Source organism: Drosophila guanche, unplaced genomic scaffold (genome assembly GCF_900245975.1).
Source record: "Drosophila guanche unplaced genomic scaffold, DGUA_6, whole genome shotgun sequence".
In the NCBI taxonomy this organism is placed as follows: Eukaryota; Metazoa; Arthropoda; class Insecta; order Diptera; family Drosophilidae; genus Drosophila; species Drosophila guanche.
Window position 1 is genome coordinate 5,805,825 of NW_022995750.1, and position 19,543 is coordinate 5,825,367.

A 19,543-nucleotide genomic window follows, 5' to 3' on the forward strand; every position below is an offset into this window, starting at 1 on the left:
CAAAATGCCATTGAAATTGGATATTGGATATTGGCACGTTATGTTTTATTTAGCAGTCCCTGTGGCAACAATTCGATTACAGAAGTAGTGAAATCGTCGCTGCGAACCGCAATAACAAAATTATTAATATGTAATAGCCCAAGCGCATTGTCAATTGAATTTGATTATAAAACCAATTCAATACCCTTTCTGATTAGAAATTAACACAAAATAATGTTGTCTAACTGGCCGAAAAATTTAACATTCCGAATAATAGCAGTTTTCATTTGTAACAGTAGTTTTCGATTGGATATAAAGCTAAAAACTATTTTAAGTAAGACCAAATTTAAAAACATTCAACAAAACAAGGGACTAGTAAACCATAAACTAGGCAGAGAGCGTATTCAAGATTCGATTCAGTTAAGTTTACTTTCCCCATATAATTTTTCCAATTGATTTGCATAATTGAAATTCAATTGCCTGTGCGCTGGCAATTATATTGAAATTGTTTGTTTCTATAAATAGTGTCGATTACAACAACAAATCAATTGTGTAATCCCCAAAGAGAAACAGTGAACAAAAGAGGGTGTAAATCGAGAGGGAAACCACAAGCAAACACAAATCTCTGCCTGATAAGAAATACCCTCTGAAGCACACACATTAACCAATACTAATGCTCGTACTTATCACACATTAATTTACTTTATCAAAAGTTTGCTGTTATTTTCTGTTTTTGTTGTTTATTTTCAAGCGCCATGTTCTTTAATGCTTATGTAATTTCCCTAAAAATACCAGCATTACCAAAGTTTTAGGCTATTTTCTAGGGCTTCTCCCACGAGCCAAGTTTATTTGCTGTGTGTTTCTAATTTAATTTTCGAATGACTAAGAGTTTTAAAAGCACTGGCAAATCAATAATTTGTCAAATTATGGTTCCATTCTCTAGGCGGTCCCTCACCTACAGAGGGAAGAAATTCTAATTGGGGTTTTCCGCTGTTTTGCGGTTGCGGTTTCCTCTCTTCTCTTCTCTCGCTCTCTCTCTCTCTCAGGCTTTGGCCTTACCTTCTTTGATTTACAGTTGATTTATTCATGAACCACATGAGAGTTCCTATATGAGAGCGGAGTGTGTGTGTGTGTGTGTGTTTGTGGAACCCACCTTGTGCATAATTTTATTTTTAGATCCTGGCTTATTTTTAATTATTGATTTTCTCTCTTCCTCTCTCCATATCTCTATCTTTGTGGCTAACAAAATACCTTAAAAACAAAATGTTGTTTTTTTCTTTCTTTTCACTTTCTTTGAAACGGGTTTCTTTGTGTGATTTGCATCGACATTGCTGCCCTGGGGTCCGAAACTTAATTTTGTTTACCTCCGAAAACAAGTGTTAATATAGAAATTCCTAAATGTTATGCAATGAAATATTATGGAAACAAGTTAGAATATAAAAAATAAGTATCCTGTATGCCAGAGAAGGGTATTCGGCGGTTTTCTATGAAACATACATGTACTCCTCCAATCCAAAACTTTATAAGGTTGGACTATGCATGAGTCTTCAGAGAATGTATGATTTATTGTATGTATATTTTTCAAAACAAAGGAAATTCACTTTCCTTAAGTTTAGTGTCCAGTCCAATCGAGTAACTAAATTTTATGGTGTTCAGTGTTGTGTTCAGAGAGTGGTGCTGTCTGTTTCTTTGCCAGGAAACCGGTCAATGCTGATCGTTTTACAACAGGACCCCAGCTGTGCTCAATTCCCCAGTCGATAGCCTTTTCTCACATGTTGATTCATACAGATATAAGGCAAAAAAAATACACTGTATTTTTGCAATTTAAGAAGTGGGAACCCGTTTAGCCAGAAGAAGAAGCAAAAGCAAAGCGAACGACCCCAAAATATAAAGAGACAGACAAACTCAATAAAAAACTGTTAAAAGTGGGGAGCCATAAGATATACACAAGAAGTAGAGCCAATCGAGCCGGCGATCGATACACCACAAATGGATACACATACATACATACATACACATCCCAACTGTGTATCCATTTGTGGTGTACACATACATACACCCATATGCATCTGTAGGCACATATACACAACCATCCATCGACAAATACTCGTACAGTACTTTTGAACCAGTTTTACCTGCAGGATATTAAGCCATTAAAACAGTCATAGCAAAAACAAGAAAATGTAGACATAAATATGAAGGCAATACCCTGCAGAAGGTAAAATAAATGAGAGGAAAATGCGGGCTTAATTGTCACGGGGTGTGATTTGAGTTTTTAATTACTTACCCAAAGCGCTTTGCAAATTCTTCGAGGTTTATTTGTAGGTTTCCTAATGGACTCATATGTCCTTTAGATTTGTGGTGTAGGGTATTCCAATTGAAATTGTCTTGCTTCTGTAAAGCAGAAAACGGAGAAGGAGAACTTGTAATCGAAGTCGAACTCGAACTTGTTTCTGCCTCATTCGTCGCCTGCTCTCTGTGATCACTCCTTCTCGCTCTGTCACACTCTTCTGTATAATTTTTTCTCTCTGTCGCTGTTAAACTCTTCTCAGAGCAATTTAGCTTTTAATTGTTATCGGCGGGTCTTACTCTGTTTTATTTTTTACAACAGTGCTTAACGGTACAATTATCGGTTGTGTGTGTGTATGTGTGTGTATTTATATCTCTATTTCGCCCTCTCACGATCTCGTTCACTCCTTCTGTGATTGAGTGCTTGTGAGTGGTGGTGTGTGTGTGGGCAGATAAGATTTTCTATCCGGACTACCGCTTGGAGCTGGCAAAATAGTAATTGACAAGCAACAAATACTGATATTAGATGAAAAGTGGAAATAGTGAGAGAGAGAGACCGAGGGAGAGAGTAAGAGATAGAGACAACGAAAAGTGAGGAGGTTGTGGAGTATAACGACTAACTAATAATTTCCTGTTAATAGTTTGGGCGGAGTCTTTTCTTACAGAGATTCAGAGAAGAGATTGGCCATATTCTCTACCAAATACAAATTGCCATACACATAATGTCCATTAAGATCGATCTATCTTGTATGTAATAATGGGGATATTTGGTTTGGATCTATGATCAAAAAAACCTTCTTAAAACCGAAATAGTTTTCTTTATAAAGGTGAAGATAGATGCAGAAGATAAAGACACACAGATGAAGGGTGTGAGCATTTCTTAGAAAGGATGGACAAATAACAGCATTTAGATTTTGATACACTAATCTGTTGTTAATGTTTGTCTTTACATTGGGGGGTTTTTTTTTACCATCGAGATTAAATTCATCTTAAATTTAATTTAACTTTGATTATATGACTCATGCTCTGACGATCAGAAAAGATAAACTAAAGCCTGAAGACTGATTTAGGTCATCCGCCACCTGACATTGAACTCAATTCTGGCACTATGAAAAAGATCTTGCATTGGGCCACACCCTAACAGCCAACAGCCACAAGCCAGCACGAAATGCAATAAAGTAAAACCTTTTGTCTTAATCAAACGTATCGAGTATTTCCCTTGTCTGGCCCTGAGTCATGACTCACTCCGTCGCACTCCGATCCGAATGGTTATGCCTGGGCGAACTCTGTCGCCTCGACATGTGGTCCGCTCTCTGGGGCCCCAGACCCCCTAGTCCATGCTATAGGCAAACAGAGAACCTACCTGGCCTAGACACAACTTCACTTAACTTCACTCGAGAGTCGACTCTCCCTCTCCACTCCTCTGCACTTCACTCACTCCACACCATTCCATACCATTCCACACTCGACTTGAATCGATTCTTTGTGCTTGGTACTTTATAATGCAAAAAGTTTCTGTGTCATTGTCCTGTCGTTTCTTATAAGCTGCACGGGGCTAACGCCCACTTGCGGCATGACAATTTTATTTTAGAAGGGTTAAGACTAAGCGACTTAAGCGAACAGGTTTCTAGGTGACTTTTTTATTTGTATAAAAAAGTAGTGAAGAACAAAGGACACACATTTGGGTATTGTACTCATGAAGCTGGGAGTGAAAGAAGGCAGCTCTTCAGACTATAAAATAAAGGCTCTCGGATCTCGATGGTTAAGATCTTGAAAATCAATGCATTTCAGCTTGATGTGTAAAGTTACAAGGCAGATAACTAATTTATCTTTCGATACGTTTGTTTTCTACATTTGTTTTTATGAAGCTAATTTCAATAGATCGAAAAAAAATCACTACAACCGAAAAGCATAGAAGTTCCCATGTTTTCATTAATCACAAATCAAACCTTTTTTCCTTTCATTAATTTTCAATTGTTAAAGTGCGCTGTGTGTTTGTGGCTGCTATTTTCTACACGATACAAAAGCAAAAATATAAAAATAGTTCGAGTAGCAATAGATTTTATGGTCGGTAATATCGACACAGAATTTATAACATTTGTATTATTTTATTTGCATTTTTTGTTTTAAATTGTGTCGATCCAGTCCGCAGAATTCAAAATTAAATGTTGCGTAAATATTTGTCGATCCACAAAGCAAAAGAGGAGGAGTACGTATGAGAAGGATGGGATATAGTTAATCTATGAAGATTAATAGTAAATACCAAGTTTCCATCAAATACTAATCGATTTATCTTCTTTTTTTTGCAGTGGCGGCGTCCCACAGACGACAACTGCCGGCCCATCTGCTGGTAATGTGGCCAATGCCACGACAGCTTTAGCCGGTGGTAAGAGCTCAAGCAATAATATGTATTCCACCCGCCAATCTGTAAGCACCACAACCGGTGTACTTATGGTCGGACCAAATTTTCGTGTCGGTAAAAAAATTGGCTGTGGTAATTTTGGCGAATTGCGTTTAGGTAAGTACCCATAGACAATTAACTATTAAAGCTAAAAACACTTAAAATTCCAAATGTTGTGTCATAATGTGTTCAACATCCAACCAGTGAAATCTTTACATCATTCTCTATAAGTAAAAGAGTAGATATGTTTGAGCCATAATATTCGTTTATCGTCTGAGTATCGATTGGGTTTAGTAGTATCGATCATAATTTCCCAAAGATTGAGTTTAAAGCTTTCAAAAGCAATCAATCTAATGCTCCCTTTGAAAGCATCCATTCGCACATTCTCTCCCTCATTCTCTCTATCTCTCCCTGTCCTTCTGTTATGTTGGTGTGCCGTACCGGCAACAATAGCTGTAAATAAATTGCAAATTAAGTTTATGATGACTCAAAATCAAGCTTCTGTCTACCTGTCACCCACGCACACACCAACACTCACTCTCTCTTAATTTGCTGCCGTCTTCCTGCTGTCCGTTCTTCACATTCTGCTGTCTTTTCCTTTCCTCATCCTGCTGTCCGCCACTCCCCTCCTGCTTTCCTATTTACCTTTTTGGAATGCAAGTAATGTCACCGTGACGTTTTTGATACCCTAACAGAGGGTATAATTCTTAGGAGCTAATGTAAAAGAGAGAAACGTTTACATACATATGTATTAACAAGAATGATCTTCAAGGGTATCAAAAGCTTCAGCTTTCCCTTCTTGTTGCTTCTCTTTATTTTTAGGCAGCCATTCTTGTTGGCTACTTCCTTTCAGGCAGTACCCAGCCCTGCCGGCATTCCTTTCCTCAGTCTGCGGCTGTTGCTGCCAAACAGTATTAACCACAATGAGAACAGTACTTTTTTCTCGCCACTTTTCTGTTGTTCCCTTTCCCGTTTTTTACGTACGAGAGTGCCCACAACACAAGCAGCAAACAAACAAGTAAAAACTGTCATTCCATTCCGCCATCTGTTTTCTTGGCGTCGTCGTCGTTGTCGTCACTTTTGCTTTGTTTGCTAAATGCGCTTTTATAAAGTTGTTGCCTTACCCCTCAGTCCTCATCTGTTGTGCCCCTCTTTTATTTTTTGGGGCCTGCCACTTCCTTTTGTGCATTTGTTGTCACAATGCCAACAGGTAGCGCCCGCCCACCCCGACCAGCAAAGCAGTTCTGAAAAAACTGTGAGCATTCCCGCCCTCAAAGTTCATAAAAAAAAGGGTAACGAATTCTTCGAGATTCGTGTATTTTGTAGAGAAAAGAGAGCGAAAGCTTTAAGCCAGCTCTACCCTCTACAAATATACCTTGATTCCACCTTACCATAAAGCAGTAGAAACACGCTTTGAGGTAGACCCATTTATTCCATCAGTGATGCCTCACCCCATAAATGCTCTCTCTCTTTCACTCATTCCCTTTTTGAATTGTGAAACACCCCCCCCCCCCCCCCCCTTTAAAGCTTAAGCCGGGCTTTTTCTTTGTTCTACCTCTCAGCCTCACATTTTATTATTTGTTTTGTTTGGCCTCTTTCTCTCTTCATATTTTTCTCTTATTTGCATTTTGCGCGGGCATCACACACACACACACATGCTCTTACAAATGTGTCGTTTTTGGATGAATCATTGCGCTGGAGAAGAGTAGACAATAAAGAATGAAAGAGATTGGAGAATGAAGATAGCATGAAAGATACACAGAATAAAAAAGCTGTTTTTAATTGGATACATTTATAGTGTTGCTAAACGATAGGGCTTTATTTCGCAATTTCGCAACTAGGAAAATCCCACACAGTTTAAATGTCACTGAACCGTTGAATGAACGTTCGCCGCTTTTTGATTGCTTTCAACTGCTTTATGTAGTTGGTGCTAGACCCAGAACCTTTAGACAGCTTGTTTTAGCTAATAAGAATTTTATTCTACTAAATTTTTTATATATAGGCCAAATAGAGACTATCCTAAAGACGAACTTGGTGTCGCATTAACCAACAAATTTCATCGCATACTATGCCAACTGTAATCGCACCTTACGTTGTGACGTTATTCAACGTCCGATTAAATTATAGACGTTTTCTGTGACGTCACAGAGAGCTTGTGATTTTTCATTTCATTTTTATTGCTTTTGATATCTTTTTTATGAATTGTGCTCTATAAATACTTCCTTCTTTAGGTTTCTTTGTTTGTTTAATTTTTTCCGTAAAAAATGAAGATACAATTAGCTATAATTTTTGGTGGGTTTTTTATTAAAAGTGACAATTTTGTTCATTCCTCCACACGCCCATTTAGTCATTTCTCTTTGGATTTCCCAATTTTGAATAAAAGAAATAATAAAAGGTAAAAACGTTTGGTTTTTGCCTCTCTTTTTTTGTGGGTCATTTTTATGGGCGCTTTGCGTGGGCGTTTCTCGTTTAATTTGGGAAAATTCCTCGGTTTATTTCTGTTCTTTAGCACGCCCTTAAAAAGAAAATTGTTGTTTTGGCTGTTGTTGTTTAGGGCCGGGTATTAGTGTGGACTATTTATGGAAAACTTTTGTTCTTGTTAGGCATCTACTTACTATTGAGGTCCGCTGTTCCTCAGGTTCATTAATAATGACTAATGTTAAATATTGAGTCAGGTTATGACATTTAAGAGTCAGTTGTGTACGAAATGTGGATTTAGGGAGAAATATTTCCTTTTCTCGAAAGGTTTAGAGAAACTTCATTGAAATAAATGGGGCATTGCAATGCTTTTATAGTTACTCGTATGAACGGCTTTCTACGGTTTTATACCAGCTGTGCACCCCTGGCTTGGATGTTTTTCATCTTATTATAAATAAAACTTGTTAGTTTCCGCGGAACATAAATTAAATACATAAAATCTTTTTAAATGACAGTCACCTAGCGCAACGTCTTGGATCAACCCCGCTTTGTCTTCCACTTACTCTTTATAATATTTTAAATGCGTTTTTTTGTTCCGTTTAAGAAATTATCGAATGAAATTCTTTGTTTTTAAATGCGTGTGGCTTGGTGGGTGGACTGAATAGGAGGGTGTGCCAGAGGACGTTGCGGGGCTGTGCTGTCTTCGTCGTCGTCTATATGTATGTATTTATGAATGTAATCAAAGTCATGCGGCCTTCTGTAAAATTGTGTGTGTGCTGAGCATGTAGTGTATGTGTGTGATGACTCTATCAACGGTTATAATGTTCTGTCTGTTGATAAGCACAGTGCCTCTGTCAAACGCCCACCCACTGCCACACCCACACCTATGAACACCTACACAGACGCACACACTCAGGCACACATTTCAGTCGCTCTCCCCACACTCTTCTACTTTACGCTCAGACTCATTCAGAGTCTCTCACTTCCATTACCTCTCTGGTCTCGCCCCCTCTCACCCACTCTCTTATGACATAATTTCGCACATGAGCGAACATGTGATACCCTTGCAGGGAGTATGATGATTATTGACAGATGTTTGCAAAGCTAAAACTGAGGTCCATCGAAATGTTATTGTTTTCATACAAATTTATAAAATTGCCTCTTTTATCAAACTCAAACATGTGATAGCTAGATACCATAGGAACCTTAAAGCCGCAAGGGTATCAAAAGCTTCGGCAGCCGTTTTCCTACTGTTCATCATTGACATCGTCTGTCTCTGTCAGTGTGTCTTCATCGTTTACCGTTGCTTGTGTTGAGTGTGTTTCGTCACATCAACGAAAACAAAAACAAAAATGCAATTCTCATATTGTATATATTTCTTTTCGTATTTCTCCCCCTTCCTTCGCCCAACATAGGTCGTCGAATGTGTTGCTTTGGTGGGCGTGGCACTTCCGAGAACAGTGGGGCAGGTAAAGAAAGTTTGTGCGAAGAATGCATGAAGAAAAATGATGTGACTCCTGTCTTTAGCATGATAATCTTGTGCGTGGGAGAGGGTATCTTATTCCTTCTCTTGGCTTTTGCTTGAATTCTTTAGGGTTTTTCAATTGATATTTTACAATTCCATCTCAAATTTGAACTAACATTTCATTCTCTTTTTATTTTCAGGAAAAAATCTTTACAACAATGAACATGTAGCAATAAAAATGGAGCCTATGAAGTCAAAGGCTCCGCAACTACACTTAGAGTATAGGTTTTATAAACTATTAGGATCACATGGTATGTAAACTATTTATTACCTTAACTTTAACGACCTAAAAAAACAAGAAGTACCCCAAACCCCGTCCCAAATGCTGTCGTCTTCTTTCGTAATACTAATTAAACAACAATTAACAATTACTAACCCCCCAGGAGAAATCCCCCTTTCCCTAGAAAGAGCAAAGCTAAAAGTGGTACAGGTTTTGCCAAAATGAATATGCAAGATAACTTCAAGTTCGCCCGCTCTATTACTTATCTCTCCTTCTATGTCTCCCTGTCTACCTCTTACTAACCTTAAACTCCAAAATAAAACAAAGTTTTGCACCGTTACCACCACTATTTGATTAGTTACATATATACTTGTATAACAACGTACTTATCATTTTCTGTGTAACACTCTTTGGTAGTATCCAGCAAGTGTTATACCGTTGAGAAGAAAGAAAATTACGACGAACAGAAAAAAACATGAATAGATTTTCTCAAGCATATTTTCGGAGGTCGGTCGCGGTGCGTGAAGTGACATTTGACAAAACAACTTATACCAATATATTTTTTAAATATTGTAGCTGTAGCTACATTTATACTGTTATACCCTCAAATGTAAAAATAGCTCGAAATTACTTTACCGCTAAATCTCTCTCTGTCTATATACATATATAACTCTATGCTATATAAACCGAATTATAAACTCTTGTTTTTTGGCCTTCTACTTTTGAATAATACTTTTTTTGCCCTTCTACTTTTGGTTAATTTTTTTTCTTTTTCTTACATTCCGTATTTGTTTGTTGTTTCTATTTACCCATATATTGCTCTCTGTTCCTCTTAAAACCATCAACAATCAACTATACTCTGCAAAAACCACCCTACTCCAAAAAAAACGAAAATATATATTCATTCACAATGAATAATTGAACAAAAACCGTTAATAAAATTGAAATTCAAAACCGAAATTGATCATCATGCGCTGCTCTCTGTCTCTATCTCTCTCTCTATATATATACATAAATATCGATCTCCCTGTGTCTGCTGCAATCAACCTCAACCACAACCCAAAACCGAAACCGAACTGATCTGAATCCAACCAACAACTGTTGCATAATACATTGTGATGGCATGTTATATACAAAACCCCCTCACACATCAACCCATTATCGGAATGGTAATCGGAACTGAAATCGGATTGGATCGTAATTTGGAAATGGATTCGAATACTATATATATATCGAAACGAAATGAAATTAAACAAAACGAATGTCCAGCCGAAACCGCCCCAGATGGCATACCACGCATTTATCACTTGGGCACTTGCGGTGGCCGTTACAATGCCATGGTTTTAGAGTTATTGGGATTGTCATTAGAAGATCTCTTCAATATTTGCGCCCGTAAATTTTCACTTAAGACTGTATTGATGATAGCAAAACAACTTGTAAGTGTGGCATTTTTCAAACCAATGAAAAACCATCAACACAACAAAAGTTAATTAACTTTTTTGTTTAATATTTGTTGATGAGAAATTGGACGGATTTTATTCGTATAAGAGTAAATATTTACGAATAACTTTGTAAGCTTGACAAGTAATATATCTAAGGAACTGGGTAGAACATTTGGAAAATATACGAAATGTTCGACAGTGTAGTATCCTGTGGTGAAATCCGTTCAAAACTCATAGAAAAAACTATTATAAATATTTTGTTTGTAATTGTAAATAAAATTTTAAACCAAAAGTGTCTCAACAGCTAAAGCAAGCTTTCTCAATTCTTTTTGTATTATTTTTATGATTTACAAAATCGGGTAAAACCCCCCTAGAACACACGCAATGAACGTTAGTCGAGTTTTTAGTTTATTGTAGATACATAGAATGAGAAGTGTACCGTAGAAGTAATTGAATTTAAAAATTGCATAGAACTCCACCCTATTTTTTTACTTTTGGTTGTAGCTACCAGTTGTAACGATCTACAAAGAAACTTATTCTAACCTCAACAACAAAAAGCATGTAAATTAAGCGTCGTATATAAAAAAAGTAAATATTTAAGGCATACCAGCAACCGAAATATTTCCTTGTTAATAAAAGAAAACAACAGCAAACCTTTCCTTCTATTGTATATTCCAAAATTAAACTATTACACTGTGCCCAAAGCATATTTAACAAAAATTTTTGGTTGTTATTCTACCCAAAACTTTTTAGTTAACGTTCGCTCTATCTCTTTCACTTTTGTTTTTGTTTTCCAAAACATATTTTTGTATGCGCCGCTCTCTCTTTCACTTTGATTATATCTATAAACAACAGTGTATATAATTTAACCAAAAACTACTAACACAGTTGCTAAAGATTGTCTATCGAAATAGTAGATTTGAATATCGATAATCGAATTCGAGAGACGGAACACGACCAAATCTGTTTTAAACACACACACACCACAAACCCACAGCAACAACCCAGGAAAGCCAGCTACCATAATATTTAAGTGTATCCTTAAGCACACTAAAATACAATTGTTGAAACAGTTGATCAAATCTCCATTTTAGTAAGGTTAGAAGTTGTGTTTATTGAGATGTTAGGTGAGTTCTTGTGCTTCAGTTGGGTCGTCGAGCAGCAGAAGGCTTCCTCGTGTATATGCTTCGAGAATCTCTATTTTTGTTGTTCTTGTTGTGTTTAGCACAGTTACTTGATTGTATATTTATTCTCTCTCTTTCTCTATCGATCAAAGGAAAGGTGGTAATATCGTAAGACGCGCTAACTAACCTCCAAACCATGAGCCGTATCTCCATCGCTCTCTCTCTATCTCTCATTCTCTCGCTTTACACACCTCTCCCTGTCTCTCTCAATCATGTTCTCTCCTTCTGGTTGTGTCCGACCACCCGCCAAATCAAAGAAGTGCAGTTCCCTTAAAAACAAAAAAAATTATATTAAAACAAACCAAAAAGAAAAGAAATAAAATGTGAAATTTTGTATCTCTCATCTTTCTTTCTTCTCTCTCCCATCTCTCTCTCTCTTTTTATCTCTCGCTCACGATTTTTTGCATAAATACAACAAAAACAACAACAACCGAACAACCAAAACTTTTGTGCGCTGTCCAACACTCAAATCACTCGAACAAAAACCAACCAACCAATCAATTATTTAATCAATCAACGATTGTTGGGCAATAGCCGAGGGTGTACCAGAAGTATATTACTTCGGCCCATGCGGCAAATATAATGCTCTTGTTATGGAATTACTTGGTCCATCACTCGAAGATTTGTTCGATATTTGCGGCAGACGTTTCACTTTGAAGAGCGTACTACTGATAGCTATACAATTAGTAAGTACAACCACAAACAAAACCAACAATCACAACAGAAAAAAAAACAACAACAATCAGCAAAGTTTTCTTTAAGCACGCGCATAAATCAGCACATAACCACATTCACAACACTGGTAGTCAGGCCAAAAATTAACCAATACTACTGCTAAGCTCAAGACCAACACTATTTTATATTTGTTTGCGTGTGTGTGCTGGGTATGGGAGTGTAAAAATACATATGTGTTATTTTTCATTAGGGCTATACTTCTTTTAAATTTGATTATTTACACTTTTTAGTTTTTAATTTGATATTTTACATCACTAACAAATTAGGTCGTTGCCTCTATTTCGCTCTCGCCCGCTCTCCCTCTCTCTCTGCGACTCGCACTCTCTTTCTCTCATTTTGGTAGACGCCTGGTTGAGGTTTAATTTTAATTATAATTTGTTTTTAAGTTGATTATTCGCCTACATTATTTAGAGGTTGACATACACTTAAAATTTTTTGTTTTTGTTTTTAGAGCCACCATAGTTTATACAATTTACCACGAAACTCAGCCAAAAAAACAAAAAAGCAAACGTTCATTGTAATACTATATCAAATTTGCATGAGTACATACGATTTTGTAGTTTAAAAAATATACTTCTTAAGTTGGTAATTTATGATTTATCAGAGAAATCAATTCATCGATTCGTAATCGAAGCGCAAACGTAATCGTTATTAAATTTAAAAATTAATCAAAACCGTTGCCATCAAACAACAAACAGAACCATTTACAAACAAAGCTAGTTGAGACACTAAAGAAAATCGAATTAAAATTTAAAATTAAATTTCATTCTGTTTAAAATAAAAGGACAATCCATAATGGTTTTAAGATATCTTTTGGATTGCTCTATGTAGAATTATCAACAACAAATACTATCTTTACTAATTGAATTTCTTTCTATTCTTTTGAAACCTTTGACCACCCACCACGAAAATCTATAGCTCCACCGGATCGAATATGTTCATAGTCGGCACTTAATATATAGGGATGTGAAACCAGAGAACTTTCTCATTGGCAGAACGTCAACAAAACGTGAAAAAATTATACACATAATTGGTGAGTATCCGCTAATCGAATCGCATATTAATTGAAATTTATAATATTAATCGAACCTTTTATTTCATTTAGATTTCGGTTTGGCCAAAGAATACATTGATTTAGATACAAATAGGCATATACCATATCGGGAGCATAAGTCCCTAACCGGCACCGCACGCTATATGTCAATCAATACGCATATGGGGCGCGAGCAGTCGCGACGCGACGATCTGGAAGCATTGGGTCATATGTTTATGTATTTCTTAAGAGGTTCACTGCCGTGGCAAGGCCTTAAGGCTGATACACTCAAGGAGAGATATCAAAAAATCGGTGATACGAAACGAGCAACGCCCATTGAGGTTAACTATTCATCTCTAAATATCTTTCTACAAGTTAATGATATACTAATGCCTGTTGTCTTGTCTAATAGGTGCTCTGCGACGGACATCCGGAAGAGTTTGCAACATATTTGCGTTACGTACGGCGGTTAGATTTCTTCGAAACGCCCGACTATGATTTTCTGCGAAGACTGTTTCAAGACTTATTCGAACGTAAGGGCTACACTGACGAGGGCGAGTTCGATTGGACAGGGAAGACAATGGTAGGTGGTCCCCAATCAACCCAATCATTACAAAAACAACATTCTAATCAAAAACTAAGATTACGTTTTCATTGAGTGCATTCACAATAGAAACCACACATACACTCACAAGAAGAAAACTCTGCCGAATTCTAAAGCATCGAAATCATAATTTAATTTATAGGAGACATAGTGAGAATGCAAACCTTTAGATCAAATCAAGATCATATCAAAACCAAAACCATCTAAATTCACCCAATTAGATCTTAAATTATTTTTTGGAATTATGGGAAAGATCGAGCATGAAGGGTCGATGTCACTAACCAACCACCACCAGAAAAACTAATTACTATTGAAACGCTATAAGCCACTCAATCTGCAGGGCTGGATGATCATAAATATATACGAATACATTAGAAAAAACCAATCACAGCTCTCTTTTTGATGCTGCAGAGTGAGAAGAAGAGGACCGATGATCAGTTTGTTTAAAAGTTCGATTCCTGTGTTTATACCTTTGAGCAAAAAACATATATTTAATATTTGAGGCCTCCCTCTCTCCCAAGTTAACTCCACAGTAAAGATGAGCAGAACAAAAAGAACTAATAGAAAAATGTGTTTTAATTGTCCTTGTACCCTTATATACCCTGAACCTGTATACCATTTTACGTTTGCCATAGAAATTCAGATATTTCTGTATTGTTTTTAAGACGAAGGAGCAGCTGGATCAAATGAAGGTCATTAAGAATGCGCCACCGTCGCATTTGGCAAAGAACAAGTCAGATAAGGTATCAGAAGAAAATAAAGAGTTATCGAAATATTAAAATCAGTGTTACATAGCCATGTATGATGCTCGACCGCTCGCTCGCTCACTCAGTGTTGGTAAATGCTTGTAATGTTTGCTATAGAATTTGGTTAGAACTTAAAAAAGAAAACTAATGATGAAACTAACTTAAGCAACAAATGTATACCATTATTTAACAGCACTTAACTTCTCTCTTGAACTCTTTTTCTCTCTTTTTTCGGTTGTCAACACCGTTTCATGTCCGTGTGCGTGTAACTCTCTGTGTGTGTTTAAACCAAAAACTCCAAACTGCATCACCTATATATAAATATATATATATATATATATATAAACATATATAATATAAATATAAAACTCAACTGCATCCCAAAAAATCATTGACACAAAAAATCAATAATAAACAGTCAACGCCCGTCGGATCTCTGCAAACTGGCCATGAAGTCATCATTTCACCAAATAAAGATCGGCATAATGTTACGGCTAAGGTAAAGTATATTTATATGCATATATAATCCATATTACTAAACATAAAACAGTTTTGTACCACTCTATAATATACATATGTGTATTTATCTAAATCTCTGATGGAAATGTAACTTAATTTTGTTTACATAATGGTTATAAGACAAACAACAGTTACATTTGTTTAAGAAAAGCTTTAGCTGACATTTTCTCTCTTTGGTTATCTTTTTTTCGATTCTAACATTTGATCTTTAACTATTCTTCTTTTTCCCGCCCACTCTCTCAAACGCTTTTGTTTTGATCCTAATCCTATTTTCTCTCCACACACAATGTCGCCATTTCCGTTTTATCTATGTATTTAATTGAAATGCCTATGTCCGTCCATAGGATGTTTCATATTTTGATTTTGATGACGATAATGAGAATGAGAATGAAGAATATATCATACTTCAGGTTAGACGTTGTAGACTTGAAAAATATCTCTGTACTGGTTAGTGTGAAATGCGAATCTAACCAATCATATTAGAATACCTGTAACCGATTGTAGAGAGTAATGAATGCTAGGATCAGAAACGTCTTATGTGCATTTTTTTGTTATTAATTTCTTCTGCCAAGGATATTGCTTAGATCTCTGTTACCTTTCAGGGGACCGCCAGCTTGAATTCTAAGAGTAAAACTAACCTTAATTTTGTGTACTAGAACTGCTTGAATCGATTGATCGGTGAACGGGTCTTGTAGTAGCGTTGCTCTCTCACACAACTAATTCCGCTCTCTTTGCCTCTCTTTGTTTGATGAACTTTGAATTTTTTGTTGGCTTTGTCTATCATATGAAATAAGTTTATGTTTTCGGTTTTTGTTTCGGTGATAACCAGCACACTCTTGACTTGCTTTAGTTTTATTTAGACTCACACACACAAAACATACACACCCTTAAAAATACTTCATATCAATTAGAGATGTCTCTTTGTTGTACAGTAAAAAAAAATGAAATGTATACAAATCGAAAATTAATTATTGACAAATTTGCATAAATCCGTTTCCAACAATTGCTCGCTCGCTCGCTCGAAAACCGATCCGAAAACTGTACCCAAACAAAAAACCAAACCACACAACTTACCTCCAATCCTCCACAATCAACCATCGAACCGAACCATACCGAATTGAATTGAATGGTATTGAATCGACAACCAGACAAATGCCAAAGGAGGTGTTGCTGCGTGGCCTGATGTGCCAAAGCCGGGGGCAACACTGGGCAATCTAACGCCGGCCGATCGGCATGGCTCAGTGCAGGTAAGTTCGCTGCGACAACCGGCCAGTGTTGTACAACCGTTTTTCTTTCTTTGTTTTTCTGTTTATTCTGTTCTGTTTTGATTTATGTTTTGTCGCTCGCTCGCTCTTCGCTCTCAGTCTTCAGTCTGTAATTGTATATAAATAATACGTACGAAAATATACCGAAATTCTGTAGCAAGGCCCAAACAAGTTCCCACATCTATAAACATAAATACATACATATTTGCATTATCGCCTCATATTATTGAAGTCTTTGAACGATTGTAATTTTGTACATATACCCGTATTGTATATCCTATAAGTATATCTATCCTAATGCTATGGTTATTACAACAAAAAATTATCTATTCATTGAATTACTCGCAGACTGTTATATTTTTGGCCTTTTCAATTCTAATGTTTTCACTTGATTTACTCTACATTAGCTCAACAAGGTACTGAACAACAATCTCTCTCTCTCTCTCTCAATCTCCTCCCAACGTGTGTTATTCCTAATCCTATCCACTCTAGTTTACTCCACTTTTGTTCGGTTCGTTTTGGTTTAACCCCACGTTTTGTTCGATCTCTTCTTGGGTACAACTTTTTCTCGGATCTTCCTCTACTTTATTTTTGAATTTAGAGTTTTTTGTCCTTGACTAGTGTAATTGATTGAGGAACCCACAATGAAAACTGCATGAGAGATTTTAAAGAAGATGAAAAGTGTTCGCACCTGCATGCCGTGTGTATTAACCAACACAGGCCTAGCCGTACCGTACTTGTCTGCATGTCTCACACCAACAAAAAAAATATACACTACTCTACTTAGAAGCTGCATGACTCACCATTCACATACTAGACACAAAAAAGACACATACACCACATACAGTCATAGACTTAAGAATTCGGCGCTAGAGGATTACCATTTGTCATAATTCAAGAACCAATATTGAATCTATCATTGGCATGCCCTAGTCTTACTGTTGGAGAGAGTCTATTTTTGATGCATCAAAACACATTCGAAACAAACCACGAAAAACTTATTACAGAGATTGCCCGAAGATTCGAGCTCCGATGATGATAGCCCATTTGATGCTTATTATGAGAAAACGAGCGACGACGAACCGACCAAGAAATAAAGACACCAATCAAAGTACCACCTCCAACACTACTAGCACTACTCTACTTCTACTACTATAACTCAAATATAAACGAATTTACCCTCCGAAATATGCCCAAAGGGTTTCCTATTGTTCCTCAGCGAGAGGTATTTGCTAAACTATGTTCATCCAGTCTGTCTACTTGTGTTCTGTCATACATCATCTATGTGTAGCAGGATCTGTGTGTGTGTTTGTTGATTTGTGCCAGTAATTGTAATCTGCAAACGAGTCGCGACGCTCAATGGCAATCTCTGTAGTAGGTCCAGCAAGGGAAATTCATGACAGATATTGATGGTTAATCGCTCGTTTGCAAAAAATAGAACCCCTCAAAAATTTACCCACACGTAGTCCAGTTTGGTTTTGTAGATCTGTATAACAGTTTTGTTCTATGTGGTGTGTGTACCACCTTTCCAAGTCTGGTTTTTTTTTGTTTAAATTGTATTTCGATTAAGGATTTCATTTTGACTAGTGCTAACAAGAAATCAAAATAAAGTGTAAATCGTCTAATTATGTATTATCACCAGTTAATGTATTTATATATATTTCTAATTAAATATAAATGAATATATATATAAATATACCATGTGTATGAACTATATGTTTAGTGCAATAGTTGATGACAAGTGGAGACTAATAATTAATATTTTGTGCATCATCTTTTTCTGTCCTTGTTTCCAGGTTGTGAGTTCGACGAATGGCGAACTAAATCCGGACGATCCCACGGCCGGACACTCAAACACGCCCATCACACAGCAGCCTGAAGTCGAAGTTGTCGATGAAACAAAGTATGTTTTATTTAAGTGATCAATTAATCGATATGTCGATAGATAGATAGTTTTCTAGATAGATGCATCGAAAAATGGGCTGAGAAACGGATTTAATTTTATATGAATTCAATTTTGATTCTCAATTCAACAATTTTGAAATATGATGGATAAACAGATACCAAATGGACCAATATTTTTCATGTATTCACATACAGATTCATCGCTTATCGACCGATATGTCACTTTCTGTCGATACATTTAGTTTAGATTCCTACGATAAATCGATTAATGGATCAACTTAATGAGTGAAATTTTTGTTGCTTTTGTCGTTTTTAATGCGCATCTTCCGTTTTTCCGTTTTCTCTTTCTCTCTCTCCCTAATTCCTATCCGTATCCAACACCAACTTCAACTCAACTCCACTCCACTCCCCCTCCGTATCCAATCTCGTTTCTCTCCCTTGGTTAACTGTCTCCAGTGGTTCCTTATATTCCAGATGTTGTTGTTTCTTTAAACGAAAGAAGAAGAAATCGACGCGCCAAAAATGACTAGACGGTGTACAATGTAGTCCGGAACGCGAGGCAGTCACCCTGCTGCGCGCCACTTCACATTCAAACTCACGGGATAGCGTATTGAATAATCCGAGTCAGGATTACATCCAGCAGGCAACGTCGCAGCACACGTTGCGTTATCCTCCATCCGCGTCGATGCTGACGCCCACACCAACTACAAACACACCGACACTTCCGTTGTAATTTATATAAATATAAAAAAAAAAACAAAAAACAAACACACTACAAACCCCTACAAACAAAACATTAAACAAGAACAGAGAATGCGCAAGCATTAAACAATACAAAAATAAAAAACCACAACAAAACCAACCATATAAACATAAAAATATACACTAAAACAAACAAACAAACAAAATGAAACAAGTTTTGATTAATTAATGTAATGATTGTATTTTATTATTATTTTTATTATTTACCAATTTTGCGTTTATTATATAAATTATTATAATTATTAATTATATTATTATTAATTAATGCTATTACAAATAAAAAAGAAAGCAAAATTCAAACGTAAAACCGAAATAGAAACAGAAACCTGTCCAAGAATCATTCACACAAGCAGCCAGGCAGCTCCCTACCCATCCTCAAGCATCGACGGAACTAGAAAGGAAACCCCAATCCTAAACCTAACCCACAAACCCTCATTACTCCTGACCGAAGGAACCTTATAACAAATATATACACAGACACACACATACATGCAACAAAAAGGAAAACCACTTAAA

General features: G+C 36.5%; 1 protein-coding gene across 8 annotated transcripts; it reads left to right on the forward strand.

Annotated features, from left to right (window-relative positions):
- The first annotated feature begins 4,311 nt into the window (after window positions 1-4,311).
- LOC117586736 (casein kinase I) lies at window positions 4,312-19,062 on the forward strand. 8 transcript variants are annotated; one of them, XM_034277030.1, is made up of 13 exons: window positions 4,312-4,477; window positions 4,578-4,786; window positions 8,753-8,863; window positions 11,993-12,144; window positions 13,112-13,226; window positions 13,299-13,567; window positions 13,639-13,809; window positions 14,496-14,573; window positions 14,995-15,075; window positions 15,440-15,505; window positions 16,244-16,342; window positions 18,157-18,263; window positions 18,722-19,062. In XM_034277030.1, exons 1-13 carry the CDS (start codon window positions 4,434-4,436, stop codon window positions 18,789-18,791), a joined length of 1,572 nt encoding a protein of 523 aa, XP_034132921.1. In that variant the 5' UTR covers window positions 4,312-4,433; the 3' UTR covers window positions 18,792-19,062. The 8 variants fall into 8 exon arrangements, 7 of the variants coding, with proteins under 7 accessions (XP_034132921.1, XP_034132923.1, XP_034132925.1 ...); XM_034277032.1 differs by lacking the exon at window positions 15,440-15,505 and having other exon boundaries at window positions 4,315-4,477; window positions 18,740-19,062; XM_034277031.1 differs by lacking the exons at window positions 11,993-12,144; window positions 14,496-14,573 and adding an exon at window positions 10,102-10,268 and having other exon boundaries at window positions 4,320-4,477.
- Window positions 19,063-19,543: the final 481 nt, after the last annotated feature.